Raw genomic sequence first — 25,623 nt, 5'->3', positions numbered from 1 at the left:
GGGGGCGCGGGGCGCCGATTGGAGCCCGCGCGTCAGCTGGGGCCGCCGTCTGGACGCTTAAAGGGCCAGGCCGCCCTGCGTGCCGGCGTGAGGCATGGACACGCGTGGTGTGCGCCGCCCCTGGGCAGCCCGCCTTGCTACGCGTTCCTGAGTCGTCCGGTCAACTCCCCACTGCTCCGGTCCGAAAAGAGGGACCCCACCCTTCCGTGTGGAACCCTTTTTCCCTCCTGGAAACTCGTCTAGGAGTCTAACGTTGGAGCGCTCCAACTGCGCCACGGAGGCAAGTCGGATTAGGAGGCGGCCATGAACTCAGGAAGCTGGGTTTACCTTGCCATCTCACCTTCTGAAAAAAGGCTTGCTCCCCTGACCCATGCTAACGTACTGAATGAACCCTGTACTGTATCGGCGTTCACCACCATCGTACCCACCTCCTAACCTGGGCTGCTGTGACCTGGGGGCCCCTCAAGTAGCTCCCTGTGACCTCAAGTAGCGGCTGTGACCTGTGGCCCCTCAAATAGCTCCCCAACCTGGGATTCTGGGCTCATTTTGTTTGGTGCCTCCAGGACTTGGCTGCAGCTGACCCATACCTAACTCTGCTCAGGGTTTTGGAGCAGGAGATACAGGTCTCCAGACTACAGCTGCCTGATCAGATCCTTATGGTGAACAGGTAGCCCAAAGGAGTGGGGACCAGAGTCCTTGGCCCTGTTGTGCCCACCTATCCTTGTGACTTGACCACTGCTGCGTGACACCCCAGCTAAGCCTGTGCTGGGGAGATGCCACCAGGCCTGCGGAATGCTTGCTCTGGCATGGATGCTGCCCGTGGGGGCAGGGGACTGGCTACTCTGGCCAGGAGGCTGCACAGAAACATTGCCAGGCTGAGCCAGCAGTAGGGTGGGGATCTGCTAGGGTCCAGGTGTTGGCTGTGCCACTACAGTGAAGAGGAGGGCCTCAGTGAGCCTCTCTTGTAGCCCATGTCATCATTCAGATGTCTTTCTGCCTCCAGGCCTCCCATGATCCATCCCACCCCACACCGGGTGCTGCCCCATTTTGGCTGTTACCATATAGAACCTTCACACGTGCTTATACAGCCATGGCCAAGCTGTACCACTGTCAACTCATGAGTGAACAAGAATTTGTGCCTGCTCAGGGTAACTTGGTTCTGCATGCCTGGGGAGAAAATGGAGCAGCAGTCAGATTCCTAGCTAGACATCATGGTAGAACCTGCTGGTTTAATTGGACACATTTCAAGGGCTTCCCTGAGATTCCTTGGCAGGCGAAGGTTGGGAGGTCCACAAGACAAGGTCATCCCAAAACTAGGGAGAACACATCTCAGGCACAGATGGGGGTGAACAAAGAGAGCCAGGAGGAAGAGGAACAAACACAGGCAAAGACCCTAGTGGACGAAGACATGGAAACAGAGAAGAGGCACAGATAGGGACATTGCCAAACCCCCAAGTGAGGAGTGAGGCAGTCCCTGGCAGCTAGCGACGGCATGCATTCTGCACTTTAGAGTCCCCCAGACTGAATCCCCAGGCTGAAGTCAGGCCACAGCAGGCCAATGTGCTTCTGGCCAGCCAGTCACCTCAGGGCTGCCCTTCTAGGAATGTACTAGGCATGGGAGATGGCGAGGGAAGCACTGCGTACCCACTGGTCAGATAAAGGCACTGAGCTTCTGGGAGGAACAGATAGATCCCAGGGCCCAGCCCGGCACCAGTGTCAGCAGTCTGGGAGCGAGCTGCCCCCTCAAAGTGCTGGGAGGAGCCTGGCAGGGAGAGGGCTTCACAGGACACACCCAACCAATTGGCAGAGCATGTGATCAGCGTGACCAAAGTGGAGCTGCTGGCCCTTTTGGATCAGCCTTAGCTCCAACAGCCAAGTCAGAGGAAGGCCTGGAGGCCGGGTGAGAAGGAGGGGAGTGTCTCAGCCTCTCTGAAGACCCCAGCTGCTCCCCTCTTGCTTCTCTCCCCTGTGTCCCATGAGCTGGGGGAACCCTGGGCTCTGTTGGCACCTGGGCCATTAGACCTGGCAGGAAGGAATTGGTGGGTCAGATGGGACTGCTTACAGCTGAGACCTGTGATTCAGCATTAACTCCAGCAGAGAGGAAAAGGAGAGGCCCTCCGGATGGAGGATACAGCACCTGCATAGGCCAGCAAGCAGGAAAGTTTGACACGTGCAGGAGACAGGAGGTTTTCTGGTGGGAGTGGTTGGACAGAGATACTCCTAATTGCTCTCTTGGTCTTGGGAGGGAGATGAGAAGAGCACCCTTTCCCCACCCATTCCCCCAGGCGAGGTGCTAGTCTTCAAGCTTCATGCCAGCCTGGGCCAACACAGAAACAGACCCTGGAGAGGGACATTCGTAGGCTTTCTGGAGACCCCAGTGCTCTGGTGAGCTTTGCCTTGACAGAAGTTTGTGCAAATCAGCTCACTTGGCAGAACACAAGCAATCCTTCAGGTATAGCAGCTGGACGCTGGGAAGGTCAGCACAACCGTGGTACTGCCTCTAGAGGCCAGCTCCTGGGTTTTCTTGCAATCTCCCCAAGTACCTAGCCCCAGGTTTCTCTCCCATGACACAGAGGAAGCGCAGACCCTGTTGGGGAGTCCCCAGGCTTGGCTGGGAAGAACATCTTAAGCCCCTGGGAGTTTGGAGGAGGACTGTGTACAGCTGTGAAGAGCAGAGATTGGGGGCTGCGGGGAGGACAGAGGGAGCGATGCTTGAAAAGAGGGAGTGACCCTGACTCACACATGAGGAGGGCTTGGCAGAGTTCACACTACACAATGGGGTGCTAACACAGGGCCTTCCAGAGTGGGGGAGGCATGGCTCTACTGGGGGTGGGGTTCAGCATAGGATGGGTGAGAAGAGGTACGCCTTCCTTCTGCCTCAGCTGAGCCCAGCTCAGCACTAATAGGATACAGCTGTCTGGGGGTGGAGCCCTAATGCAAACCAGAGGGCTGTCCTGGTCCCTTCTGCAGCATAAGCATCATGGCCTTGGCATTCGAGGACTCTTTAGCAGCTTCCAGACCTCTCTCCCATCTGTCGGTTCGAGGACCCATGGGCCTCTCACTAGGGATTGTGTCTGGCCCTCCCGAGCAACCCCGTGGAATTCCTGCCCCCTACCACTCTGGTAGCGTAGTGGTTACGAATCGGGCTGCAAACCTCAAGGTCTGCAGTTTGAAACTACCAGCTGTTCCGTGGGAGCCATAAAGATTTACAGCCTCGGAAACCCTATGCAGGGGCACTACGAGTCAGAACCGACTCCATGGCACATAACCCCCACCACGACCACCCTACTGAGGGAAGGCCTAGGAGGCACTTACACATCTGCCTGATTCTAAGCACTTAGTCCTCACCCCAATCCTAGGAGGGAAGAGTGGTTGGTGTATCCGTTTTCCCAACAAGGAGCTGAATTACAGAGGTCAAGCAATTTATGTAAAGTTACCCAAGCAGGAAATATCACAGCAGAACTTGAATCCAGGCACTCTGGCTATGGTCCAATGCTACCATGTTATAGAGCAGTTGCTTGAGGAAAATGCATCTATTTCTTTAAAAAAAAAAAAAGTTAAAGTAAGTCACAGGCATCGAGGCCCAACAGGGAGCCTCCTTGGGTCTTCTCTGTGAATCTGGCCTGGTGGCAGAGATTTGTTACAGGAACGCTCGCTGGGTGACCCTGGGGCTAGTCCTGGGCCTCTGGGAGACTCACCTCCAAGGGTAGGGAAGGGGATGAGCACCATTGGTTGCTATGTTTGCATGCACCAGTCTCAGATATTATGAGGTGAGAGGTGGGTGATTTAAGGACCTTTAGCTCCTAATACAGATGAGCAGTCAGAGGCCCAGGTCACAGAATGCAGGTGTTTGTCCTGGGACCCCAGGTCAGTGTTGCTTTTTACCTATAGTGTCAGCCTGGCTGAAGGCTGGCTGGAGAGGCATTCCGCTCAGGCCAAGTCTGGGTACTGAGAATCTCAGATCATTCTGTAAAGCTGCAGCTAAGGGGCTCAAGCTGGAATCTCCAAAGAGGCAGGAGTGCTTGCCCAGTTTAGTGCAGCCCCACCAGGGTCCTGCTGAGTCACGAGGAGGAGGAGCACTGCCTCCACCTTCCACGGAGCTCTACAGACCAGACGCCCCTGGCCCTTCATGTGTGGCCACACTGGACTCTCCAAGCATATTGGCTGGAGCTTCCCAGGGTCTGTCCTGAGGTGAGCAGCTGCCTTCTTTAGAATCCCCAGCGCTTCTCCACTTAGAGCTTCAAAGAGCTTCTCCCTGCCAAGGAAGTCCCTCAGGGGACATCTGGCAGCAGAGTCAATTCATTCTCCCACTGGAGTCCTTGGGAACTGAGCTGAGCTGGTTTCAGGCTCCTGAGGTGTGGCTTTCTGGTCCCTCAGCTGGCCACACTGCTATACTGCGCTCCTTTTTAAGGCTACACTCGCTGGTGTGCTTCTTGCTTCAGTGCCAAGTAATCTACCTGCCCTTCCAACAAAGGGTGAGGCGCCGTCAGTGTACATGATCTCTTACGAGCTGGGCATTTTTCTCAGATTCTGTTATCTTGGTGGTGGTGGTATGTGCCGTGGAGTTGGGTTCTGACTTAGGGAGACTCACTCCATATAGGGTTTCTGAGGCTGTACATCTTTACGGGAACTAAAAGCCTCATCTTTCTCCCACAGAACAGCTGGTAACTGACCTTGAGGTTAGCAGCCTGACTAGTAACCACTGCGCTGCCAGAGCTCTTTATTACCTATTTAATGTCTGATTAATTCTGAACAACAGATTAAAGCCCTTGACATAGCCACCTCCCTCAACCCCCAGCACTGCCCAGCTGACCAAGATGATCACTATCAGAATGTAAATGAAGATCCTAGAGCTCACTAAAACCAGAAGACCACAGAAGGGACCTCATTAGGGACTTCTCCCCCACAGCAAACAGGCTTAACATTTTCTTTACATTTTAAAGCAATTCATCCAGATTTGACCATTTTCAGTTACCATCCAACCTGGGGGTCCACTGTTAAAACAATTAAGAACAATGGTATCTGCAAGTCTTACTGTGGGAAGTTATGTTGTACCCACTAAGAAAACACAAATTCCTGTGAGCTGTGAGATGCCAATAGTTCATTATACTAGCCCTGCAGATTTCCAATTGGATGCTAACAATATTCCCATGGATGTTCTCACCTCCAGGAGTGCGTGATGTAGGCCTGTCTGGGCACTGTTGTTAGGGAGGGGAAGCTGATAAATGCACTACCCCCAGGCAGACTCATACATGGGATAGGACACGTTATGGATGTAGGTCACCTCTGTTGGGTGATGACAACAAAGCCTGGAGAAAACCAGGGGTTTCCAGGGGAAGAAGACCAGGTCCTATCGGTGGTTATCTGTGTAGGTGGCCACCTCCGTCTGCAGTGGTCTCTGGCTTCACCCCACCACGACAACACTTCAGGAGAGAATGAACTGCAGAGAGAGATGAAGCCTCATTAGCTGAGTCAGCAGACTCGGTGTTTTCCATTTGGAAAGACTAGGTGGAGTCTGGGTGAATCAACAAAGATGAGACATGCACAGACTCAGATCTTTAGATCAAGTATATGTTTTAATTTCTGCAAGGCCCCCCGCCCCAATCCCCTGCCCGCCCTTCCAAGTTGAAGGGAGATTCCATTGGAGTGTATACAAATTAGACATTGGCAATATGTACAAAAGTATTTTCTACAGTTCCCATTGCTATCAGCTATCATTTTTCATTTGCTGTAAACAGGACATTACAAAACAGACCAATAATGCATTTTCTATTAAGAAGCACAATACACAACATAATTTGATTTTATTTAAAAATAACTTTAAAATACAGAACAATCCACTTTAGGAAGAAAAGCTCTTTCTGCATTTTACTTCAGTAACCACACAAGAGGAATGCTGCAGCTGAGGGCTGCCCTTTTCCATCGTGAAACAGAGGAAGCATTGAGGGCCCACCTTTTCAGGTTAAAGTGATACCCACGGGGTACAGCTGCGATGGGCAAAGGTAGGCAGGACTCTAAATTCAGTTCTACACCTGAACCCCTGGAACCTGTGACTACAATGTGATAGCACTCCTGTGATTACGTGACCTTACGTGGCACACAGCTGACCCTAACACAAGGATTTTCTGGGTGAGCTTGATCTGATCACATGAACCCTTTAAACAAAAGCAGAGAAACTCAAAGTGTGAGAAAGAGGACTGGTCAGGCCACTGATGGTTTGATGGTGGAGGGGACCGTGCAATAAGGGAATGTGGGTAGCCTTAAGAACCTGAGATAGAGGCCCCCATTTCACAACCAGAAAGGAAAGGGGACCTCAGTCCTACAACCTCAAGAAACTGAATTCTGCCAACAACCTGAATAAGCTTGAAAACCAGATTCTTCCCTAGAACCTCCAGAAAGGAATGTTGTCCTGAAGACTCTTGGCTTCAGCCTGGTGAGACCCTGAGCAGAAAATCCAGCTGTAACTTTTCTTAGCCCAGATAGACTGGGCAGTTTCTGTTTGGGTTCTGAATGTGTTTTACCCCTCAGTGAGTTACTGCAATAGTCTCCTTTGCAGGCTACCTTTGAAAAACCTTATTATGAGTCACACATTATTTTCTACTTGGTTTCAAGTATTGTTTACTTAAATTCTGCTTTCTAACATCGTTTACCCTACCTACTTGGCAAACAATTGACCACTTAGCCCTGTTAATGTAACTTTCTCCCAATGAAGGTTTAATATAATGCATCCAAAGTCACTCCTCTGTAGCTGCTATTACTGTTAAGTGCCGTCCCAACTCATAGTGACTCTCTACGTAGCGTTTCTGACCCGTGCCTTATCCTATAGGGCCACAACAAAGCTTCCAACACAGGGCTCTTTCCCACTTCCCAAATACATTAGGCAGGGTCTGAGGTAGGATGGCACAGAGTTCTACATCAAACATCCAATAGGAATTTCTTCCGCATAACTGGATCAAACTGGCACTAAGGTGATTAAGTACACTTGGGGGAAAGATCAAACCAAAGATTAAAGAAAAAATTATACCAGTCTTTTCAGCTCAATTATTTCTGAAGGAACCACCCAAAGCCTTGCAACTCTGTCATTTACGTAGCACCCCACAGCCTCATCCCTGCCTGCTTTCCTCCTGTCACATCAGGCTTCACTGAGCCAGTGTGGGTCACAGCAGAAGCAGGAGGGACATGCCAGTGCTCAGAACAGTTCAGCTGTTGTGGTGGTATGTCCCTTACCCAAAACGCTTCAAAGTCTACAAAATGTCCCCAGGATGGTGATATCACTTTTGACATCTGTTCCTCAATCTCTCTCACAGACACACATCAACTATGTACAACAGACCTGGGTGGCCACACAACCCACTATGCCAATCCTGCCTGCTCCAGGGACCCACATCTGTGCTTGGGAGAAGCTCCCCAAACAGTCAAAGTGAAGGCAATGCAGAAGGAGCCATATTCAGTACTGGTGAATTAAAAAAATACATTTCATTTTTCTCTCTTATGGGATTCTAATAGTTAATCTCTAAGAACAATGCTTACAGAGGCACCAGAAGGTACCAAGCACCAAAGCAGGAACTGGAATAGGATTATTATTTTTTTTTTAAGAACCTAAACTTTTGATAGTACTTATTTAAGAGCACACATAAAGCATTAAGTCTTTAGAGACAGTGCAGGTATTTACAGTTAAGGCTGATTTATTCTTAACCTTGCCCGCTAGCCTGAAGTAATGCAGATGGGGTGGGGTGGGGGAGCTATATGATGGCACCTTTCTTGCCTCTCTAAACAGCCACGAAGCCATGAATGAGTTAAGAACCCCAGAGTCACTGCCTGGTACTCCTCCTGGCTACCACCATTATCAGTTTTGGGTGGTTTGCTTCCAGAGCACAGATGCACAAAACTCTAATCGGTATATAAATAGTTGGCCACCATTAACAGTTCTCCTTCACAGTTCTTTGCTTGGCAGCATAAATGCTAAAACCTGAAAAATGGGGGGAAAGAATCTGTATTCTAAGAAATACTGAGAGCTGGAGAGAAACAGTCATCTAAAATCATATGGCAAATTACACTTAGATCAATTTCATGATTTCTTGATTCAAGAAAATGAAATTTGTTTCCATAACTAGCTACCGTAAAATGTGTCACAAAAATATTTCTAGGAGACATATCGTATATTTTAAATACTTCTGCACACACATAAATGAGTGATTTACAACAAATGCCTATCCTTGAAATTCATTTCTAATGTTGAAGTAGAACAACAGACTGTCATTAAATTCTTTAAACTTTTAAGTCATCAGGTATTTACAAATAAGATATTATCAGTATATTAAAAAAAGGGCATTTTCAACTATATCTGCTGCTTTCACTGGGGCTCCGGTGATGAGAGTAACTTCGGTCACTTTCACTGTCAGAGCCATAAGATCTACAACAAAACAAAGACACAAAATCCTTTTAAATGTCAATCCTCTGAACACCTCTTAAGCTTCTTTTCGAATCCGAGTGACTTGAAAACATTACTGATGATAACAAAGTGGTGGGCACTGGGGAAATGACTGTGGTGACACTGTGGGCGTGTCAAAGCTGTTTCCAATGACCAACAGGAGGCGCATCAAGGTTAACATCAAATCAACATCACATCTTGGGAAGTAGTTTGAAATCCATTAATGCGTATGAGATAGAGTAAGTTTGCCTGCTCCCTAAAATAAATATCAGTACTTGATTAGACTGTCTGAGGAAGGAGGGCTCCTGGAAGGTGCATGGACAGAGCTTCATTACAGATAAAGAAAAGGGGGGCCCAGTGAAGTGTGGGCGTGTGGCCAGGAATGAACAGGGCCGGAAGGGCACTGACAGTCAAGAGAACCTGGCTTTGGTTACCGTTCAGTTATTCTGAAAAATCTACACTGAGTGCTGACCACTTTGCTAATGGCTGTGGACAAAAAATAATTCCCTGGAGCTCAGGGCTAGTCAAGAACCGTGGGCAAGACAACCAAGTCAGGGCCAATGAGAGCCCCCGGAGGAGGAAAGGCTGCCTCAGCACACAGGAGGGGCTGGACCCCAGGGTTGGCAGTCAGGGAAGGCTTCCCAAGGACAATGGGTTGCTGTGGAGACTTGCAAAGTGGGGACTGGCCATTTCAAAGGGCAGTAGGAGAGATGAAGTTATCCAGGATGAAGATACCAGCACATCAAAGGAGAGAAGCTAGAATGAGCCCAAGTTGCAGTTGGTAATTGGAGGGGTCCTGCATGTAACGCTAAGGAGATTGGTTGTGAGCATTTCACAAGAATCACTATCACTATAATGAAAGGGGAAGGGGACAAGACCTGATGCCACTAGGAAAAATGACATTAAAACGTCACAATACTTTTGCAGTACTAGCCAAATACACACACACACACACACACACACACACACACACATACACAAAACAGTTGAAAAGATAAATCTCAATCCTGCTTCTGAGGCTAATGATTATGACATTTTGTGAATTTTTTTTTTTAATTAGAAAAATGGACAAAATTAGCTTTGCCATTTCTAGCAGCAACCAGTTCTATTTAAGGAGGTGGTCCAAGGCTTAGCGGCCTTCTCTCTTTATTCCTTCTAAAAGAAATGTTTGTCTAAGGATTGTTGTTGTTAAGTGCCATCAAGCTGGTTCCAACTCATAGCAACACTGTATAGAGTTTCTGAGTGGTTGGGGGGTTTGAACAGCAAACGAGTTTAGCAGTCCTGTGCTTATCCTACAATGCCACAACAGGACTCCCTTGTTTAAGGATGTTGTTGTTTTAAGTGCCACTGAGTCGATTCCAACTTATAGCGATTCTCTTTAGGGTTTCTGAGGAGTGGCTAATGAGTTTGAACCGCTGACCTTGCAGTTAGCAGTTCAACATTTATTCTACATCATCACACCAGGATGCCTGTCTAAGGACAGGTGAACATTAAAAGATACATTTTAGATTCAAACATTAACAATAAACAACAAACATTACGTGGCAACTGTTAGTACAAAGGGCACTCTTAGTGGCTGCCTATGGGTTGTTAAAATTTGAGAAAGAAGTATTTTGGTCTCAGAAGACTATGTACTTTCCCTTCCACTAGCAGCCCATCATCTCCCCCAACAATACCCACAGTTCTGTGCTGCACTCTTAAGAGACCCACCTGGACCTCCTTTTGTAACTTCTGCCTCGATGGTAACTGTCACTCCTCTGGCTTCGACTTCGACTCCGACTCCTGCTATAGTAGCTATCGTAAGTGTAGGACCTGCTTTAACAGCAAAAACATACACTAATTTTCCCATTCAAATACTTGCATATTCCCATTTCTTTGGGGGATCTTAAGAGTGTTCTAGCTTACGACACAGGTACTATATGGCAGTGTGAGGGCATATTTGCATACTAGAAACATTTAACAACTGTCCCAAATCAAACACCATACTAAACATGAAAATGTTCACCTCTTTTCTGCATTGAAAAGTATCACCATGAACACTGAAGTAGTCTGAATGAGGTTGGTGGATCTTATTAAGTAATAAACTACTTGCCATTACAACTTAATATCAATTTTCACTTTTAACAATGGAGCCAACAGATTAAAATTGTCAAAGGGTATGATTTCATGAAACTAAGAGATCTGTTTAAGTAATTATAGATTGCTGTAATTAAACAAGAATAATCTGTTTAATAAAATACAACTCTTTTAGTGGTTTATATAATAAGCCTTTCAGTATTACCCCCAAGAGCTGACTCCCCGACTCCTGTGCATACCTGGACCGACTGTGGGGGTCGTATGAGCTGCTCCTGGACCTGCTCCTGCTGGACGTCCTAGGAGCAATCACACAAATGACCATCATCTTGTGGACCATGGAGGGACAGGCAAGAAAAAATCTACACATCTATTTGCCCATCACAGTGAAAACACTGAAATCTGCCACCTAGATTTTGCTTTCCTATAAAAAATGTACTGGATTTTATTTACTGGACTTCATAAGAAAGATGAAGTTTTCTGAAATTCTTCAATGAGGTACACATAAAACCTCTGAGGAGGCTCTGCCCTGGGTGGGAGGTCTGGATGGTGGTAGGGGTGCGGGGAGGACATTTGTAAGCAAACTGAGGCTGCAGCAGTGGACCACACCTCAGAGCCCAAAGAAGCCGGGACAACGAGCCCTAGCTCACCCTAATATATGTCTTCCTTTTGGTCCCTTCTCTAAGATTTTATCAGTGCTATTTTGGTAGCAATAGTGTTTTCTTCACATTGAGCTCAAATCTCTTCCCCTGAAGTCCCTATTCCCATATCCTCAATCTACTCTCTGGGTCACATAGAGTAAGACTTCTTAGTCCCTTTCAGATCTTCGGATACGGTGATCTTGGCCCTCTCTTCCTCTAATGTTCTTCCATAATAACAAACAACAAACTCTCCCTGGGATATGTGAACTTAGATCAAGGATGATGTAAGTGGGGAGGTGGAGGGAGAGGCCAGGGGCTTCTTTTAAATACAACACGTCTATGGCTTCTCTTGCTCACTCCAATAGAGTCCTCTCTTGGAAAAAGCCAGAAGGATGCTACAGCTCTTAGTAAGAACTCGATGAGAAAGTAGGCCAGTGTGGTGCACAGCAATGGCAGGGCTCTCTGCTACAGCTCCTTCATTCTGCCAGGGCAGCCTACAGCAGCAAACACCGCAGAGCAGGGGCCATAGGCTCACCGATGACTTTTGTAGCTGCGGTAGGAACTGCTCCGGCTCCTTGTGCGACCTCTGCTATACCATCCTCTGCTCCGACTTCTTGAGTAGCTTCTTGATCTATAATTTGTGAACCAGAAAGAAGAATGTATTAACACACCAAACTGTTAAAATTACTTACTGGTTGAGGAGGAGAGGAAAACACAATAAGAGGTAAATTCTCATGAACTCCCCACAGTGGGTCTGACAGCGACAGGGAATGATGTAATCCAAAACATCCAGGACTGAAACAGAACAGAATGAAATACAGACAAACCAGGAAAGGCTGGTACAGGTATATTCCCAGGAGCACTGACTGAAAGGAAAACTATAGTCACAGATTCTTACTAAAGTTAAAGTTCAAATTCATCAGGGATGTAAGTAATCAAGAGAGTGAAGTAAAACCATAAAATATTTGTCAGGAAAAAAAGACGACTAGCTATTAACTTTATTTATATTCCCATCACAAATTTTTTAGTTTTTAATTCTCATTCTCTGCACTATCCAGTCTACACTGATGACAAAAGTTAGAAGCAACCTGAATCACTCCCTATTACATTCTTATCCTCTGAATAAAAATCAACCAGTTTTCTACAAGAACAAACAAATCGCTTCCCTAGAAAACATCAAGGCAAGTGGCCAGGTCCTCTCAACGCAGACCCCCTTCCAAGACTAAGACTCAACGGAAATGCACGCTCTGATTGGTGACCACACACATCACCGATGGGGGGAAGTGGGGTAAAAGCAGCAATGAAGCAGCAAGCTAAGCCCTACAATGTTCAGTGGACTTCTGTGGACCCAGTTGGGGACCTGGTTGGCAAGCAGTGTGAAGAGGCCTGGGGACTCTTGGGCCCAGAGTCAGTGGTGTGGCCATGGAGGACTCGAGAGAGGAGAGTGGAGCTACCGGCTGATGGGAAGAGAGGACATATGCACAGGAGAGCTCACACTTGCAGATGATACCCATGTGACCTGGACCGGATGACTGGATGATCGGAGCTCAACCAGGAGAGGAAAGAAGAGGGGGAAAAAAAAAAAAAGAGTGAGCTGATACAGTCTGATGAACTTGACCTATACCTATGGAGCAGCGACTCAAAAGAGGGAACAAATCCTCACAGCAAGAAACATTCACACACACAGAGTGGACAGAGAAGGGCAGCTTGGACATTGGATACTCAAATAGGGAGGGGGGGACTACAAAGGCAAGAAGTGACTGGCTTACAAGCTTTCAAGAGGGAACCTGGTGCTAGGGAGCATGGCGGAAGGCAGAATCTCCAGTAGGTAGTATTCAGTCTGTCTGGGTGGAGCTGATGAAAGGAGATACAGTTGGGTAACTCGTAATACTGTAGTGAATAATGCTTATCAGGACAGACTATGAGGGTTGGAAATGCAAAGGTTGAAGTTCTGTAACAAGGAAGGGAATGATTAATTCTCCAGGATAGTAGCGGAGGCCTCTGGGACCATCAACGGAGAAGAGCCGAGAGCAGGACCCTACCCAGAGAAACAGAGATGCCTGAGATGGAGGCAGAGATGATGACGTGGAGTGATGAAGCGACTGGGGACTTTGGACCCAGAGAGGGAAAGGGACTGTGGGCCGAAAACTGGGGGGAGGAGGGGGAAGTGTAGGGGGTGGGTTTCTGGGATATACCCTTTGGGTGGTTGATGATGCATGGAGGGGATTGGAACCATGGCAGTGAGATGATGTAAGACGGAATGAATGTAAAACTAAAGTTCTCCCATGTAAACTATCATATAATTCACAATAAAACATTAAAAAAAAAAAAAAATCAACCAGTTTTATGACCTCCCTTCTCTGGCCTCACTTTTGGGTATGAGTAAAATGGAGAATTAGGGAAATTTGCTCTAAGTCCTTTATATTCTGAAATTCAGGATTCACTTGTAACGTGCATCACTGACAAGCATGAGAGCGGTCTCTCAGCTTTAAACAGGCAGCCCTCGCCACCTACTGGCAGTTCATTTCTACTACCAGAGAGTTCTAATTGATAGCTGTTAACAGTTTTTACTGAGCTCAAATTTCTTACCCTGCAATCCTACTCCCATATCCTCAATCTATTTTCTGGGTCATGTAGAATAAGACTTCTTATTCCCTTTCATGTATATGGATATAGTGATCTTGTCCCTCTCTTCCGCCAGTGGTCTTCCATAATAAACAATAAACTCTCCTTGGGAGCCAGAAGGGAAAGAGAATACTGCTTACCGGTAAGAAGACGTGGAAGTTCGTGATCGACTTCTTGAGTGACTGTAGGAGACAGACCTTGTTCTGTGTCTTGATTTGGTTTCAGATTTACTTCTCGATCTACTGAGACTCCTGGACTGGCTATCACCATCCCGACTAGGCGTCTGCTCATCACTTGAACTCTCCCGGTTTCTTGGCCTCTGGTTTAAGCGTGCTGTCTTTCTTACTTCATCAAAGAGAGATCCAGGCCGGACTTTATTTTTGCTCTTAATTTCTATCCTCAAGCCCTGTGGTTTTGTCTCCGGCACAGTAGTCAATGCCTTAACTTCCACAGCACTGGATGAGGTGACAGTCGATGCTGCCAGGTTCCCCACACCTTGCAAAGGCTTCCATTTGTTATCCACGAGGCCAACCTGGCTCTTCTCAGCCACCTCCATCTTCATAGTAGTTTCTACAGCACTGCTGTCCTGTGCTCCCACTTCACCTAGCACTTTGCTTTCAGACACGCTGCTTTCCGGCTTTCTGATCTCTGCTTCAGGAAGCTCTGTGTGCACTTGCTGCTTTAGGACACCACTTACATCTGGAGCATCAAGCCTAGCATTTCCTATACAAGTCTCCTCTCCCTTTGCTGGGGAAGTCCTATCAGGAGTGCAAATCTCCATGTTATCATCTGTTTGAAGTACGTCCCCCATTCCACTTGGGACATTCTCTTCAACGTGATGGATGTTTTGGGGAGAACGGGCTACATTTTCCTCAGTATTTAACACTGTGGGAGAAATGCTGAGTTTACTATCATCTTTAGTATGTGGTTCCAGATCTGAGGAAATATTCACTGTATTATGTTTACCAGAAACCTTGCTATCTTCACAAGACTTCTCACTTTTCTGAATATTCTCTTTCACAGTTTCACCATTTTCAGCAGCTTGCCTTTTCTCTTTGGACTCCGGAGTAACTTGCTTTTCACTGATTTCCTCTTCCTCCTCTTCACCAAATTCTAGTGGAGGCTGCCAGTGAAATGCTTGTTTTCGCTTCGGAGCCTTGTGCTTCTTGTTTTTTTTCCCTTTCAATTTCTCCTTCATTTTTTTGGTGTGTTCCCTTTTAAGATTTTCCTTGGATCTGTGCGTGCGCTTCCCTGACTTTGCTCTATTGCTTTCTGGATTGGAATAGGAACCGCCAGAATCAGAAGTTGATGACCGCTGTTTGCGAGACTTCCAAACACCACTGCCATCAGGTAGTGAAGTGCTAGCTAAAGACTTTGTTGTGGCTTTAGCTTTGATATGAATGTCACCAGACTCTGATTCAGAATCGGACGTAGCCTCACCTTCTTCCTTATCCGAAGATGGCCGAGAATCCATTTTACTGTTTTTAGTTATATCTCGTTCTGAATTTGACTCAGAGTCCCATTTGCTCCCTGAATAATTCTTTCTTTTAGGTTTATTGCTATTTCTAAAGTGACCAGAAAGATTCTCTCTTAAAGTTTTTTTTTTAGAACGAGGGCATTTCCGTTCAGGTTTAGATTTCTCTTCATCTTTCTTTTTCTCTTGTTTATTATTAGTTCCTTCCATCTGGGGCTGCTTCTCTTTTTCCTGAACACTTGACTGTTCACTGTCTGAAGAATAACCTACAGATGACCTGCTTTCGCTATACTTTCTCTGATAGGAAGACTTGTCTCGGCCTTTGACATATTTTTTGCGAAGTGTCTTCTTCTTGTCAGAGCTGCTGCTGTGCCTTTTATCTAAGGCACTGGTTTTTTTCCTGCTGGATCTAACTTTCTTCTTGGCTGGTCTTCTATCATCGCTGCTAACAGAAGAGTAGGAAGATGACCTGCTATACCGTGACTGATCACTGTATTTACTTCGTGAATGAGATCTAGATGATGGAGTCCTAGATCTTGAGTGTGAGCTAGCTAGACTACGTGACCTTGTGTAAGATCTGGAATAAGATCGACTCCTTGAAGATCTGCTCCTTGACCTTGGTGAACTTTCTGAACTTCTATCACTGTATTTTGAATAAGCACTGTGATCGCTTTCCAAATGTTTTCCTCTTTTATGGTATGATGATGAACTACCAGTTTCTTTAACATTTGCTAAGTTGTAAGTACTTTGGGTGGGCAGCAAATGAGTTGTTTTAGCTTTCATCTCCTGAATTCGCTCATAAGAGGGCTTCCAAGGCTTTTGCCCAGGCTTCCATCTTGAAGGGGGGGGACTGTCACTCAAGGGTATCACAGGAATATTTTCTGCCACCACTGGTTGAATTACTATATTTTCATTTTGTGGCACTGTTACTCGCAATGGTTCTGTTTTAACTGGTTTATTTTCACTTAACTGAGAAGCTGTTCTTGGTGATTTTGATGCTGTCCTTTGGTGCCCTGACTTTGAACTAGATTTGGACTTTGATCTACTACGAGAATGTGATGAAGATCTTGATGCAGTCCTTGATCTTGAGCTTCCTCTAGAATAAGACCGTGAACGAGATTTTGATCTGTATGAACCTCTGCTGGAACGGGTTGAAGAGCTCTGGTCATCTCTATCTGATTTAGACCAGTCCTTCTTTGCAGAGTGATGAGATGATGATGAAGATGAGCGCGATCTCCTTTCTCTGTCACAAGATTTCATTCGTCGGGTGGAAGATTTTGAGGAGTCTACATCAGATGGTACAACAACCCGTCTCTTCTTAGTCTGTCTGTGTCGTCTGCAATGTTTCTGCTTCTTAGCTTTCTTTCTATGCTTCACCTTTTTCTCTTTTCTTTGTTTTTTGTGGTGGCTATCAGAGTGTCTTGCTGTACTAAGATCTGAATGATATCCATTATAGGACCATGATCTGGATCTCTGTGACAAGCTTTTTTCATCCCACCGGCTTGAACAGGGGTCACTTAGCCTATAAAAAAAAGACATAATATGCATGCAATTATTTGTAAGCACTTAAAGTCATATGTTGTTAATGCAAAAGCAACGACAAAATCTTGGTAATAACAAAGTGCTGCCTTAGTAACACAGTGGTTAGGCAATGGGCTGCTAACTGCAAGGTCAGCAGTTTGAATCTACCAACTTGCTCCAGGGGAGAAAGAGGATGCTTTCTGCTCCCATAAAGATTTATAGCCTCAGAAACCCTCTACAAGATCACTATGAGTCAGAATGGACTTAACTGCACACCATCAACAACAGCAACACAGTAAGCACATGTAAGAAACATGAGTCAACGAGTGAAGGATTTTACCATGACCTTACACATTTCACACCAGATCCACACTATTAACTACTAACAGACGCATTTAGAAGAAAAGGTTTCTCAAAATCCAGTAAAGAGCACCAATTTGACAGAGAGATGTTTTTGAAAGCAGCCCAGCTAATCACAAGACCACTGCTCACACCCTGGGCTCCTGGCTGGAGTGTGCTCATAAGCCTCTGCATCCAGGAGCAAGTTTTGAGGGAGAGTCAAACTAAGTTCCCAAACAATTGTTGCAGATCAGGACAGCTACCAGAACTTCAGGGAATGTCTCTTTCTTAAGGGGCTAGCATGACAACTATTTTAATCTCAGCCTCACAGAAGCAATCAAAGCTTTACCTCCAGGTTTCATTAACCTCCTTTCTACAGAAACTGAAGAAAAGGTACACGAAAACAAATGTCGGCTTTGCAATTTCTCACCATTATGTCGAAGCCTGAATTTGTTTCCATGCAGCAGGATCCACACCTCTGCCTCCCTCTTCCAATTTCAAACCATTTTACAAAACACCAACAAGGAAAACCAGAATTCTACTGGGAGGAATCATACAGGGCCCCAGTGATCTGGTGAGTGGTTCTGAGGCAGTGCTCATTCCTAACACAGACATTCCAGTACAGGTAACCAATGGGAGTAGGAGGTGGATACAGCTCTGAACAGGTAACAGTTCTCAGAGTCAGAAAGTAATGGACACACTTGAGTATAGTTTCTCATATCTATCAATTAATTCATCAGTGACTAGAGACCTGGCGAGGAAAGAATTTCCCGTATCATTTACAAATTCTAGTTACTTATAAAACTGAACAGGAAATTTTTAAGAGTATCACAGCAGGCTTATATTTTGTGAGGGAGAAAAACGTTACGGTTTTCATTCTCCAAAAGTTCTCCAAAACCTGGTTGAGTATTCTTAATGAACAATATGCTCACCCATTTATTCTGAAATGGTTACCCTTTGGCGACAGTCAATCTCTTATGAAAGGCCTAAAAGTCAGTCTCTATCACCTCAACACCTAAAATACAGTAGATATGGGACTGCGCTCCTACTCAAAGCTCTTACTTATCTCCTTTACTCCATTTCTCCCCACTCGGAGGTCTGTACGCTCGTAACCTCTGCATTTCCTCTTTCCAGTGAGGGGGCGTTTCACTGCTGTCATCATCATCCGATTCAGAACAGGATCTTGATCGTGGAGGGGTGTGGTAGCGCTTAAAAAAACACACAGAATAACTATTTAAGAAGGTGCCTCTCTATTACAGAGTCTGCCATAAGACAGTTAGGTATAAGACCTAATATCTCAGACACCATTAAAGGTCATGAGTCAAGTCCCAAAGGATGGCATGAAGTTCTTTCACACATTAGGGACAAAACCAAATAGAAAAGGTGGAGACTCACCTGTACTTCCAGGTGAAACCTCCCTCTTCAAAGTCCAAATTCATTAGCCTAGATGATTCGGCATACTAAGATTCCTTAGCACACTGACTGTTCACATCACATGTTCATACCTAATTACACCCACTCAAAACCAGCCCTAAACAATAATAGTATCTTTTCATAACTTGAAAACACAACTAGTTCCTGAAATTGAGTTTGTTGTTGTTGTTGTTAAGTGCCATCGAGTCGGGTCCGACCCATAGCGACCCTGTACAGGGTTTCCTAGGGTGTAAATCTTTACGGGAGTAGAAAGCCTCATCTTTCTCCCGCGGAGCGGCTGGTAGTTTCGAACCGCTGACCTTAAGGTTCGCAGCCCGATTCATAACCACTACGCTACCAGAGCTCCTTGAAATTGAGTTTAGATTCTACTTAAAGTGAGGCTTTTTGCCTGTATGAAAACAAAACGTTACTGCTTAGGTAAACAATTTGAAAAATAAAAGAAGTCTTAACACACATACAATTGTGCCCCTTCCTTTAATCTTCCGTCCAGACTTTGATACAGATGGTTTCTGATCACTTACAATGGGTGTCACATCAGGAATCTTCCTAGAAAAGAAGATTGTGATGAAATTTAAAAATAAGCAAAACTTAGGTAGTTTTTTCAATATTTAAATACTAAATTTATATCTCTATATAATACAAAACACATCATTTATCCAATACTTTTGTAGTGTGGTAATTTTGTTAAGCAAACTATTAGAAGCCAAAAGGCAAAAGAGAAAAACAAAACAGCAACTTCACTGGGTAGAAATACACGAATACACGATACTAGTATCTTGTCTGTTTTAGAGGCCTCTTGCCCAACAGTGACGTTCTAAGAGAATACCGAGGTATTTCTGACTCTGATGACCAGGCTATTTTTTTTACAGTCTGTCTCCCCATGCTACTCTAAACTGCCACTCCTCCCTCTTTACATGCTTTACTTTAAAGAGTATAACTTCTGTAATAGCTACAACCCTCTATGCTTGATAGGTTCTTTCATACTCTAATTTGTTTGTAGCTGTGATTATTAATATAATCACTATCTTTTACTGAGCACTTGGTATGTACTAGGTATTAATATACAAAAGGTATTAATACACTAATATTACATTAGCTCATGTAATCCTCACACAATACTAGGAGATAGACACTATCACCATCTCCATTGAAAGATAAGTAAATTTTAAGATTAGAGGTTAAAGCCCTTGTCCAAGATCACAGAAAAAAATTAAATTTGACTAAGGAGCTCTGGTAGCGTAGTGGTTACAAATTGGAATGCAAACTGCAAGGTCAGCAGTTCAAAACTACCAGCTGATCCATGGAGAAAGATGAGGCTTTCTGCTCCCGTAAAGATTTACAGCCTTGGAAACCCTGTTCAGGGTTTCTATGAGTCAGAACCAACTTCACGGCACTTAGCAACAACAACATTTGTTATCTAGGCTTTTCTAAGGTTCCAGGAATCTGGCCGTTACTTCATAGGATGCTACTATCAACTTTTAGCTTACAAGAGAAGTCAGCAGAGAGGAGGGACCTGATTACCAACAAGAAAGAAGAGTGTGGTCTTTAGACTCCAGGCCCCTATGCTGAGAACCTCCTAGACAAAGACTGATGCCAAGACAAATGAAAATCTCGAAGGAACACCAGAACAGGTGATACAAGGAGGCAAAGCCCTTTCTCTAGAGCTGAGAGGAAGAGAAAGCCTTTCTTTAGAGCCAGCACTTCGAACTACTAGCTTTCTAAACAGTGAGAATATAAATTTGTTTGCTCTTTGTTATAGTCACACTAGATAACTAAGACAAGGTCAGAGGCTGGGCTTAACGAGGCAGCTATTACAAGTTGTAGAACACAGTTGAATATTCTGAAAAGAAACCCCTGTGTCATTTGTGTAGCTCTCTCAATTTAGCACTGAAGCGTTTGCAGTGTTTCCACTCAGCATGGAAGTCCTCACCCAATAGGTTTTATCTCATGATTTCTGAGGAATGCTGCTCTTCCTCCTTCACACAACACTGAATGTCTACTCTGCAGAGCTGACAGAGTATCTGCCCACCTCCCTGGTTTGTCCTGAACACATGCTCACTCTGACCTGATGAGTTTGGGTAGTGGCAAAGGCAGTTTGTTGCTTTTTAATTTTTTTACAGAAACGAATTATCATTTGCTCAGCAATACATCACTGTCATCCACTGTCTGATAATATAATTCTACAGACCATCTTGGATGCCCCATTACCCATAGCAAGCATAGGATATTAATACATGAAGAGGTTGTAAAGTTTGAGAAAAATGTATAACACGTGTGTTACCTGTGTAAAAATATGGCCATTTAAAAATTATGAACATGGACTTGCCATAATTTGTTCATCCATTCTCTGATGGATGAGTTCTAGTTTTGAGTATTTATTCCATTCCAAGCTATTCAATAAGCATCTCTAATAAGTTTGCTTCTCAGAAGTAGAAATAATGGGCAAAACAACAGGTATATTTAAAATGTTGATGTTCTCATATTACTGTTCCCAGAAATATATAGTAATTTTTACTCTGTCTAGCAATATAGGGGAGAACCTTTTATTTCTCATCTAAAATTTCTGCCAGTGAAGAGGTAAAAGGCACTTCATTGCTTTCATTTGCATTTTCTTGATTGCTAGTCAGCTTGAAAGGAGCCCTAGTAAAGCTGTGGGTTAGGAGTTGGGGTGCTAACCACAAGGTCAGCAGTTTGAATCCATCAGCTGCTCCGTGGGAGAAAGATGAGGCTTCCTGCTCTGGTGAAGATTTACAGCCTCAGAAACCCTATACAGGGCTGCTAGGCTCAGAACCGACTCCACAGCACACCACCACCACCTTAAACTTGAGCAACTTTTCACCTTTTTATTTGCCATTTGTATTTCTTCTTCTATTAAGTTGCCTCCTAATATTCTTTGCCCATTTTTCTATTGGATTGACTTCTTAATGATCTATAAGAACTTGTTGTATATGTGTTGCAGTTATTTTTGTTCTAGTCCTTTCATTTGTATTTGACTTTATCAAATCTTTTATCCTAAAATTTTAAAACCTTTTTTATGTTATCTATACAGTTTTTCTTAATGCTGTATAGTTTCCTTCCTCCTTTTATTCTATAGTATTTCAGAGTATTTGTTGCTAATGTGAATGGGATGTTTTCTTTTTCATCTCAGCAACTCATAGCTATATTTAGCTATCTTGTTTCAAGACTGCTAGGTTTCCAGACATACAATCATGTCTTCTCCAAACAAAGATCATTTTATCCCTTTCTAATACTTCTTTTTTCTTTTATACTACCATTTTCTGAGCCCTGGTATGCCACTGTAGGATCAGCACTGGACTGGTAACTGCAAGGTCAGCAATTCAAACCCACCAGCTGCTCTCAGAAACCCTATACAAGGTTACTACGAGTCAGAACCAACTTAACAGCATAGCATCACCACCATCACCACCACAGCTAAGAGCTAGAGTTTCTGCCAAAGGAATGAAGTTGCCCTTATGAGTGAAAATCATGTCCTGTTTGGAGTCTGAGTCCTTGTTGCAAGGTGCCATGTCTCTCTGTCTGACACCCCTTCACGACAGAAGCCATGGGAATCAATCGAAGGACCGCTCAGTCAAGAATGAAAGACTAGTTCTTTCCCAATAAGATCTCAAGCTCTTTAAAGCTGGGGCTTGTTGTTACTGTTAAGTGCCTTGTAGGAGCGTTTAACAATAGGGTTTCCAAGGAGCGGCTGATGAGTTTGAACCACCGAGCTTGCAGTCCAGCACATTAACCCACAGGGCCACAAGTTGGGGATGATGTCCCTTTATTTTCTATCCCTCACAGAACACCTAGCAATGAACTGGCAACATAATAAATACATGCTGAACTGCAAATAAAAAAAAACACCCTACCTTCTAAAAGCCAAATAGATTTAATCAAGGATAAAGGATCCCACTAAACTTTACTCACAGCCAGAATTTTTAATAATGTAAATATAAGAACAGCTATTTCTAAGAAAACATAACACTTTGTAAAGCTTCTTAAAATGAAACAGGATCAGGCTTTTAAAACACTTAATAAATTAGATGATAACCTTATGTCGAGACCTGGTTGCAAACTTCTCAACTTTCATTTCAAAATAACTCTTCATAGAGAATTTATCAATTACACCAGCCACATTATAGTATTTCCAGTCATACAACAAACAGCTCCCTTAATAATTGTAAGCTTTGGTCTAGTTCACAAAATACATTAAATTTAATTTTTTGAGGCCAAGTCTAAAGTCATATATTAGCTTTTCCAATACAGAGAATTTATCATTGGGCAAGTTAAAAACAGTAACGTATTTCTGATACTAAATCATATCCTCAATCACCATGCAATTCATTTTGCATTGTTCAAGTTTGAACACATTTTATCATTTGATTTCATCCAAAGAGTTCAACTAATGCTCTGTTCTGATAACCACACCCCTTTAATGAAAGAACAGAGTAATAAGATTAATAATGGAATCTTCCCAGACCTCCAATGGAAACTTCTCCCTTGACCAATCTGTCCACTCCCCTTTTCCCTACTCTAAAACCCCAAACTCGTTGCCCTCGAGTTGATCCCAACTCATTGTGACCCTACAAAGAGGAGTAGGACTGCCTCACAGGATTTTGAAAGCCGCAAATGTTTATGGAAAGATATATTTCTCCCGCAGAGCGGCTCGTAGAGTCTACACTGCCAACCTTCCAGTCAGCACTTGGCTGCTCCTTTGCTCCATACAAGTGGAATGTCAATCCTGAAAGACAGTATCCATGTCATTGGTTCTGGTATCTCCCCGACTATCTTTCAAAGTGCTCTGCACATGAGTTGTATAAATAAATGCATGTGAGTCTGCAATGAGCTGAAGGAATCGCCTATCAGAGAAAGATGGAAACACAAAGGTTGCTCATCCTACTTACGGTTCAGGTTCCACAGGGACAACAGGCATATCTCTTCTTAGTAAGAATCGGTTCTCAGGCACTGGAGGAATCTCTTCTGGGCGGACCACAGGCTTTTCCCTTTTAGCATTTGAGTCCACTGATTTTTTCTCATTGGCATCACTCCTCTCAGAGTGACTTAGAGAGAACAAATCAAGTCACCAATTTAGATATGTAACGTTTACATTTTACAACAAAAACAGCATATAAAATTAGATATTGAAATTACAGCAAAAGTATTTAATTGCTTATTGTCTTACTCAAAAGGTTTGTAAATCAATTTTCTCAGAGAATATATTAACCCAGCGAAAATTTTCAAATGATCAAATTGTACTAATTATTTTTCTTTTAAAAGTTTCAGGGATTCTTTTTACCAAGAAACATACAAATCTTTGACAATAAATATCTGTGCTTGGAATGCAAGGTCAATTTAAACCACAAGGTCAGCAGTTCAAGCCCACCAGCAGCTCCTCGAAAACCCTATACAGGGTCGCTAGGAGTCGGAACTGACTGGAAGGCACTTAACGACAACCCCTAAATTTGCTAGTTTCAATTTAAAGTTCCAAAACTGCTATGCCGATTTAACAAAATAGGTAGTACAATTGTTGTTGTTGTCAAGTGCCACTGAGTCGATTCCAACCCATAGCGACCCTGTATAGAGTTTCCAAGGAGCAGCTGGTGAGCTTGAACCGCCGATCTTGCAGTTCAAACGGCTTTGTGGTCTGGCGCATTAAACCACAGCGCCACACGGTAGTAAAATTAAGTTTGAAGAAATACAGACTTTTCCCATTTCACGCTAAGGTTTTGATTTGGTTTGCTTTTTAAGTCAGACTACCCTGGTGTTTCACTCACCCTCCTTTTGGGCTCACTGTATTCTTGTTCCTTGACTCTTCAGAACCACTTGCTTCCTTCCGTCTCTTTTTAGAATGTTTAACTTTTGGCCTCCTCTTATGTTTTCTCCTCCTGCTTCTCTCATGTTCAATTTCACTTTCTGAAGATGATTCTGAAGAGGAAGAAGAACTGGAGGAGGAATCCAAGTCTTCTGAGTGAGTTGGTTTCTTCCTTTTTTTCTCAAGAACTTTTAAGAAAAGTGAACAAAAATATTGGTAATGAATTTCAGTGCTGACCATTCACAGTAAAACATGTACTTACTATGCATCATGAAACATGCTTTTTGTTGTTGTTGTTAAGTGCCATCGAGCCAATTCTGACTTAAAGCGACCTTGTATAGGATTTCCACAGAGCAACTGGTAGGTTTGAGCCATTGACCTTGTGGTTACCAGTTCAGTGCTTACTCTACAGTGCCACACCAGAACGTCTTTACATACAGAAAACTAAACATAAAACTGAAATAAACTTTCTTTCAAGCTGATAAAACAATTTGCTGGTAAGTCTTGACAGTAACAAACCTTTGCCCTCATAAGGCCTGTATCCTAGATGGGTCAATTAGAAAATAAAAAAGTAATCATGTAATATGACAAATAGTAAGCGCTAAGACAGAAAACCAAAGTAAATAAGGTAAAGAGAAAAGATCATTGAGGGTCGGGGAATGTGGAGTTTATATTAATCTGAACAGAGACCAAAATGAAGCAAGGGAAGGAGTCATGTAGGTATCTCATTAGAGAGTGTTCCAGACAGAGGGAATAGCCAGAACAAAGGCCCAAAGCTCCTGCCAGGACTGAGAAAAAGTAAACACGGATAGAAGGTGATGCTGAGGGTCTTAAGAGACAGCTGCCTAGGTTAAGGGCTGACTTCAGCTTTGGATGATTGAAAAAGGAACTCTAGGGTATAAGTAAAGAGACCAGTTAGGAGGCTACTGCTGCTAAGAAAAGATTGTAGGAGAGCAAGAACAGAAGCAAGGTGAAAAGTTACGAGACTATTGTAATAACACAGTGTGATGGCTAAGGTTGTGTGTCAACTTGGCTGAGCCATGAATCTCAGTAGTTTCGAAATTATGTAAACATCCCCCATGATGTGACTAGTCAATTCATTGTAAGGGGAGTTTCCTCGGGGGTGTGACCTGCATATATATATGTGTATGTTATTGTTAAGTGCCATCCAGTCGATTCCGACTTATAGAGTCCCTATATACACTATGTTGTTGTTGTTAGTACTGTTGAAGTGATTCTGACCCCTACTGACCCTGTATATATGTGTCCATAT

At 44.2% G+C, this 25,623-nt stretch overlaps 1 protein-coding gene across 1 annotated transcript in view; it reads right to left on the bottom strand.

The window, feature by feature from the left end:
• Window positions 1–8,334: 8,334 nt before the first annotated feature.
• The window catches only part of NKTR (natural killer cell triggering receptor), a 50,898-nt gene continuing 33,609 nt past the window's right edge, over window positions 8,335–25,623 (bottom strand). Inside the window, exons 8-16 of the mRNA XM_006868764.1 lie at window positions 24,313–24,538; window positions 23,443–23,598; window positions 18,997–19,084; window positions 18,167–18,312; window positions 13,911–16,766; window positions 11,681–11,776; window positions 10,747–10,803; window positions 10,138–10,243; window positions 8,335–8,439 (exon numbers count right to left, since the gene is read on the bottom strand). Coding sequence (XP_006868826.1) covers window positions 8,335–8,439; window positions 10,138–10,243; window positions 10,747–10,803; window positions 11,681–11,776; window positions 13,911–16,766; window positions 18,167–18,312; window positions 18,997–19,084; window positions 23,443–23,598; window positions 24,313–24,538 — 3,836 coding nt within the window. The remainder of the gene's footprint in view (window positions 8,440–10,137; window positions 10,244–10,746; window positions 10,804–11,680; window positions 11,777–13,910; window positions 16,767–18,166; window positions 18,313–18,996; window positions 19,085–23,442; window positions 23,599–24,312; window positions 24,539–25,623) is intronic.

This window comes from Chrysochloris asiatica, unplaced genomic scaffold, assembly GCF_000296735.1.
Source record: "Chrysochloris asiatica unplaced genomic scaffold, ChrAsi1.0 scaffold00124, whole genome shotgun sequence".
Classification (NCBI taxonomy): Eukaryota; Metazoa; Chordata; class Mammalia; order Afrosoricida; family Chrysochloridae; genus Chrysochloris; species Chrysochloris asiatica.
The sequence above is the reverse complement of the archived record's forward strand: the minus strand, read 5'-3'. Positions and strand labels throughout refer to the sequence as shown.